This window comes from Pygoscelis adeliae, unplaced genomic scaffold, assembly GCF_000699105.1.
Source record: "Pygoscelis adeliae isolate BGI_AS28 unplaced genomic scaffold, ASM69910v1 Scaffold188, whole genome shotgun sequence".
In the NCBI taxonomy this organism is placed as follows: Eukaryota; Metazoa; Chordata; class Aves; order Sphenisciformes; family Spheniscidae; genus Pygoscelis; species Pygoscelis adeliae.
The window spans coordinates 606,123-613,048 of NW_008825304.1; the positions used below are offsets into that span (position 1 = coordinate 606,123).

Below are 6,926 nucleotides of genomic sequence, written 5' to 3' on the forward strand. Positions count from 1 at the left end.
AGCCTAGCTGTGCTGTTTCCATTGTCCCTGAAACAGTTTACAGCCATTAATTTTCTGACGTCTCTTTAAAAAACTGATCAGACTGATCATTGATCCAAAGGTTAAAGTGCTAATAAGAAATGAAAACTCAGCTTTCCATAGGGGGAGAAAAAAGCCCAACACCACCTTCCATTTCTCCTACAAGCATAAAACTTAGTGTGCATTGTATTTTCAACATTACGTAAGTTTATATAGCAGTAGTTAATGCATTTATAGCTAATGCCATGTTGCTTTTGACGGTTTTGTTGAAGTAGGAATCTCTCTATGCATTTTTTATCATGTACACAGTCAGTTTGAGTGCATTGTGCTGTCTTCTGTGTCACACGATCCGCTAATAGTAGTGCCGGATTAGTGCTTAAAACTCTCACTCAGCTTTTCCTTAGGTTGTTCTGTATTTTTTATTGACACTGAATTGCTGATAGTTGGACTGTGTAATGACAGAGGAGGTATTAAAAAATGTAGAATATGCTTAGGAGCGGGGCCAGGTCCCTGCTGGAGGAGAAGCTGGGCCTCAGAAAAAGAGCAGAGCAACACAGCAGCGAGAAGCGTAGTGTCTGTAAGTCGCTGCTTTAATGCTGCTTTTGCTGTAGCTGTAAAGGAAGAGCTACTGGGACATGTTCCTCGGGACACTTTTGATGTTGCATTGTGAATACAGCACAGTGATAGACACTAGCCTCATAGCTTATGCCATTTTCATAATTTTATGAAGAAAATGTTTTTGTTTGCTTTTCCTTCGTTAGGCTCCCCGTTCAGAAGCTCATACCATCCTTGGTTCTCTTGTTTGCTTTCCAAATATCTACCAAGAAATCCCACTCTTGCGGCCCATTTCAGAAGCTGGTGATATCATCGCAGGAACAGCAGATGTGAAGGTAAAGTCACATTTTATTAGTAAATCCTTATGTAACCTAACATATTTTTACTACGTAGTCACTTCATTTTTACCATGCACGTTTGGTTTAAAAAATAAACCCCTCCTTCTCTTCAAAACCCCACAACTGCACACATTGTATGTACTTATTTGATAAGCATTGCTTTGCTTAACATGCACCATAAAATTAACAAAGCTTAGATACTGCAAATTACATTTTATTTTCAAGGAGAGTGAACTGGCTATGATCAAATGCAATGTTTTCCAGCCAGATGCCTGTCAGGTCAATTCATTAAATGATGTTGGTGGTATTATTTAAAGTGTCCATTCATTGTATCTGTGTATGTTAGCTTGTCCTGTAAGAGATGTGGGGTGTGCATAAGGGGAGATATTTTTTGCCTTATTGGTATTATAGTAAAACGTTAAGAAAATTCCACTATTAGACAGAACCATCAACTTAATGTGAACGATTTTTCCCTGAGGATTAGATTCAGTGGGACACCCCAAGCCAAGAATTGTTTTGCTGAACGGAAAGCTTTGTAATTTAGTGACCTCCACAGCAGTGCTCTTGGTGGGGGGGAAAAAATCACATATGCCTGGTGACCTGGGCATCACTTGCAGGTGAAACCTGTCCAAATGGTTGCCCTCACGCAAGCCTCCGTTGCTTTTCGATAAACTTGAGGCACCATGCTGATCCACTGCACAAAGTTAGGTAAAGCTGGGGAGGAATGTCCGAATTCCTCATGCAGCCTGAGAAGGTAGAACCAGAGAGAATGCAAAACCCTTAGCACACTTGGCTCCCGTTCTTGCGTTCTTCGTCAGGCCTCGGAGGGACCTTTAACACACTGGAGGTGTGTTAAAACAGTCTCAATTTTAAAAGTGTCTTTTCTCTACTAAGAAATACACTAAATTTTTCAAAACATGGCTTGCTTAGAACTTAAACACTATAGTTTGTATTATCAAGTGATCACTGTGCATCATTAATAAATACCCACCAACTCTGAAAATGAATTGATTTCCATCGTGCTGCCTGTACATGATTTTAAGTCGGTTAGATTTGTCCACAAGGGCCTGTATATTTGAGTTGTAATCAGTAAGTATTTTTTCCTTGACAAAATAAGATTGGCATGTAGTAAAAATGCTTTAAGAATAGACTGAAAATTGAAGTTATTTCACTTGTAACTGTCAAAATTAAACAACTTTAAATAAAGTGGATGTATGAAAAAGATGCTTATTCTAATTTATTTTATTATTTTAGTGCTACCTCATAAATATTTTATTGAAGAACGCTACAGAGGAGCCAAGTGAAGCTGCAAGGTAAAATACTGAGTAAAAGAAAAAACTGGGAAAGCCTTCCTGTCTACAGATTTTCTTTTTTTTTTTTTTTTTTTGGTGCTTGTACAGCTGAGTTGTTACTACTGCCTTGTGGTTTGTTCCTGTTTGGATGAGTTACTCACTTCAGCCCTACTGAGATGAGGTTCACTCTGCGCCATGAAGGTCAACACGCGTTGTGTGACCTGAGAGAGGGAAAAGAGAGATCGTGTCTTTGTACATTTCTTTCTTTCTTTCTTCTTTTTTTTTCTTTTTTCCTAAATAGTCTACTAAAACTTCTGACAAAAACACTTTTTCTTTTAAAAAAGATGCATAGCCATTTGTGGCCTTGGAGTTTGGATATGTGAAGAACTAACGCAGTGCACAAACCACCCCCAAGTGAAGGAAGCAATCAATGTCATAGGTGTGACACTGAAGGTATTACTATGGCAGTCTCTGTAATCAATAAACATTGTATAAAAAAGGTATTTTCATTTTTTTTAAATAGTTGTTGGTTATACGGAGCAGAATATGCTGGTTTGTCTTTTCATTGCTTAAAGCACTGACAGGATGCTGCTTAACACACAGCTGCTCGGGACTTTTTGCATAGTGTTAGTGATACGGCATTGGCCATCTTCAAAAAGATGTCTCCCAGTTCTGAACCTTTGCATGTAATCAGTAGCTCATTACGTTCAGTGAGCATGGTTCAGGCCCTTATGGCTCCTGTGAAGTTGCCGAGGAGTATATGCACAGTTCTTCAGTGTCGCCAAGGTGGTATCCTCTACAAAAGTGCAAAATATTTGCAAAAATAGCATGTGATTATGTACCTAAAAACCCTTCCCACAACAGACCAAATTAAGATTACATAGATAATGTCAAGCTTGCTGTTTCCTAATGCTGACAGTGTGATTTTGCAACATTAACATTTTTTATTGTTTGTATAGATGCAAAATAATTTAAAATGTAGAAAAACTGAATGCGTTGTATCTGGATATTTTATTTGGCTTTTAATCATCTTTTCTTTTCTTCCAGTTTTCTAATAAACTGGTAGCTCAAGTAGCCTGTGATGTTCTTCAGCTGCTGGTTTCTTATTGGCAAAAGCTTCAGAAGTACGAATCCTCTCTGTCCAGAAAAATTACTGAAGTACGTCAGTTTCTTTAAAATGTTTGTATGGAAATTGTATGCAAAATTGTCTTAATTCCTTAATTCTTTACTTGAGCTACTGTAACTGTGACTTCAAGTTAACTTTTTCTTTCTTCTGCAATTATTAAGAGATGTACTTGCTGTAGTCCTAGGGCCAGTGAACTTCTCTCATTTGTAGTGATTTGTTTCTCATTAAGTAAAATTTCTCATTTCACTTGGACATTGCTTTAGAGCAGTTAGATGCTCCTAAGAGAGTTTAACCTTTTTCATACCCTGTTCAAATGAAGTTCATGCTCTGTCTTTATAGTGAAAGAAGTTAAATGTCTTTCTGGAATTTTGTTTATTTCAATGTAGATCCTTGTGGCCACTATTGCATTTCTTTTGCCGAGTGCTGAATACTCCTCTGTGGAAGCAGATAAAAAGGTACGTCACTGAAAAGAGCAGTCTCCGTTCTTGTTTTGTGCTGTTCGAGATGGTTATTAAATGAAGTCGCTTGGAACCAGAGTCGTATTTTAAATTTTCAAACTCATACCTTTAAGTTTGGGTGAATTTAATAGACTATACTTAAATACTGTGTTACATGTTTCTGTTTAGTTTATAGTTTCACTGCTACTTTGCTTGTTGGATTGGTGTATGGCATTACCCATGAAAATGCTACTGGAGCCGGTGTCTGCTGGTGTTCTTGAAGATCAGCACACATCCAAAGCTCCTTTACTGGACTATATTTATAGAGTGAGTATGAGGAATGAACATGATTTATTGTGTCTAGATGTTTAAAGATGCCTTTCACAGATCCTGTTAGGCACAGAAGCATTCTTAGCAAGCTGTAGAAAATCATGAATTCTCACAGTGTGGGCAGAAGTCATACAGATGAGAAGTTAAGAATGTGAAATGTTAAGATAAGATCAGAGATGTAGAATAGACAGAGGATGGTGAAGAGAGAAAGGTAAAATGCTTAAAACAAGGAGCCAGGGAAAATAATCATTGTAGAAATATTCGAATTATTTTAAATGGGCTGTTAAAATACAAAATAAGTCCTGAAGTGAACTGTTAAAGTACAAAATAAGCGCTGATGAAGAGTGTTACTTTAAAAATGCTGTATTTAGACATAGATGTTTTTAGTAGCATGCCCTGGCTTTCACAATGTAAAAATTATGGTGGGTCACTCCTCATTGAATGTGTTTAAGTGGGTACTGTAAAGTGCACTTTATTACTTCAGTGTCATGCTTGTCTACTTGCAGGTTCTGCACTGTTGTGTGAATGGCTCCAGCACGTATACTCAGCAAAGCCACTACGTGCTGAGTCTGGCGGATCTCTCGTCCAGTGATTACGACCCATTTTTGCCACTGGGGAATGTCAAGAGCTCTGAGCCAGCCCAGTGCTACTCATCCACGGATTTGGGCAACCTGCTCACTGTTGCCGAGGGTAAGAGTTCACAGAGCGTGGTGAGGGACCAGCATGTCAACGTTCAGCAGCTAGGAAATAAAGCTTTCCAGGTTACATCTCTTCCTTGAAAATGTGCTTCTCCTTACTGCACATAGCAACTATTCCTTCAAAACTGGGCAACGCCCTTTTTTAAATGAATTTCAGTTGCCTCTCTAATAGGATGTTTGAGTTTGTTGCTGGCATTGCTCGTTACGAAGATCATAGGAGAAGGAAAATGACACTAAGGTGCTGTATAGCGAGAAATTTGTACAGGGATAGGATGGACTGAGAAGCTGGTTTGGCCTTTGGTACTACTTATAATTTAGCATATAGAATTAAATTCAACAAATAAGATAAGCCCCAAATCAAACTTCTTCCAGAAGTATGCAGCTGCCCTTGAATTTTTCAGTAGAAATGACTCCATTGTCACAGATAATTTTCTTGTTCTGAGTGTTTTGAGAAGAACATGTATGATTTGGACCAAATTCTGCAGCTGCATAAATATGCCATTCCCGCTGATTCACAATCTACCTGTGTCTAAAGTGAAAAGAGATTATTTGGATCTAGGTACATTACTAACTTTTTAAAGTCAATTTAAAAGTATGCATCCAAACGCATGAAATAATTTATCTCTAAGTGATTTATCATAGAGATCATCTTTATTTCAAATACTTGTTAAAAATCACCTTTAAAAAAATGGCTGTTCAACTATGAATTAAATCCATTTTAAGTAATTTCATATATTAGTATGCATTAACGTATTTCTGCAGAAGAATCGAAAGTACAGATGCAATATGAAGTTGTACGAGATAATGTTGGATTGGCAGTGATGCTTTAAAATAGTATTTTTAGGTTTTGATACTGCACTATTTTCAATCCTACAGCTTATTTTATTTGTTTTTGTGTATGTACTTTTAGTTTTAATAAAAAGGTTAAAAACATTAAAACCTGTTCTGCACAGATTTCTTGCTGAGTAGGACGTGTTGTGAATAGCAGAAAGATAAAGTTAAGTGTCAGGTACCTTTGTCGTTTTAGGTCGAACAAGATGTTTCTCATCTTGGATATGTTAGTGCCCTACAAGTTCTTTGGTTCGCTTGTTTTTGAAAAAGATTAATTGAGAGATTAATTAAGGAGAAACACCTTAACCTGCCAGATGAAACTGTAGTGACAGCAGGCGTTGTGGGATCGGTGTGCAGGACTTTTTGCATGTTGTATGGACTCCTGGATGTGACTGTAGGCTAGATGTCAAAGGGCATGTGGTAAAATAAAATAAAAATGTGTGACAGGTAGAATTTCTTGGAAAGTGATTGTAAATAGCTTCTTGAACAGAAAGGATTAGGAGGACAACTAAAGCAAGCTTCTGAAATATGACAGAAATTTGCAGATGCTCTTTTTTAATTACCTCTTGCTGCTTTTACTGATCTATTATCTTTTCATTGATCATTTTAGAAAAAAGGCGGAGGAACTTAGAATTGATACCTTTAACAGCGCGGATGGTTATGACTCACCTGGTGAATCACCTGAGCCACTACCCGCTCAGTGGAGGCCCTGCCATTCTCCACAGTCTCCTTAGCGAGAACCACGACAACTCCTACGTGGAGTCCTCTGAGCTGTCCTCAGAAGTCTTCCGGAGTCCCAACCTGCAGCTCTTCGTGTTTAATGACAGTACTCTTATATCTTACCTCCAAATCCCCGCAGAGAAGAAGACAGACACTGAACCAGCAGCAGCCCCCTCGGACGTAAGGGTAATTGTCAGAGATATCTCAGGGAAGTACTCTTGGGATGGCAGAATATTGTATGGACCTTTGGAGGGCTGCCTTCCGCGGCAGAGCGCAGCGAACGCGTTTGTGATCTCAGGCAACCGTGAACACCACTTCATTTCCCAGAAAGAGATTTCTCAGGTGGAAGAAGGAGAAGATGCTCTCGACCAATTGCTGGAAAAGATTGGCAACACCAGCCCTGAATGCCTTTTGCATCCCCAGCGAAAGCTGAATGAGCCATCGCCACCACCCTTCGGTGTGAGCTATGACCAAGAGAATGCGATCACTGAAGCCCTGATGAGGCAGAGCGCCCAGGAAAAAGAGTATATATTTAAATGCAGCTCAGACTTCAGTATGAAGGTGGCCCATCAGGAAGAACC

At 38.7% G+C, this 6,926-nt stretch overlaps 1 protein-coding gene across 1 annotated transcript in view; it reads left to right on the forward strand.

Moving 5' to 3' along the window:
- Positions 1 to 6,926, forward strand: part of RALGAPA2 (Ral GTPase activating protein, alpha subunit 2 (catalytic)) — a 194,040-nt gene that overhangs the window by 120,901 nt on the left and 66,213 nt on the right. Inside the window, 8 exon segments of the mRNA XM_009330132.1 lie at positions 780 to 908; positions 2,166 to 2,224; positions 2,548 to 2,656; positions 3,251 to 3,361; positions 3,716 to 3,784; positions 3,956 to 4,093; positions 4,603 to 4,786; positions 6,236 to 6,926. The exon segment at positions 6,236 to 6,926 is cut by the window's right edge and continues 1 nt beyond it. Coding sequence (XP_009328407.1) covers positions 780 to 908; positions 2,166 to 2,224; positions 2,548 to 2,656; positions 3,251 to 3,361; positions 3,716 to 3,784; positions 3,956 to 4,093; positions 4,603 to 4,786; positions 6,236 to 6,926 — 1,490 coding nt within the window.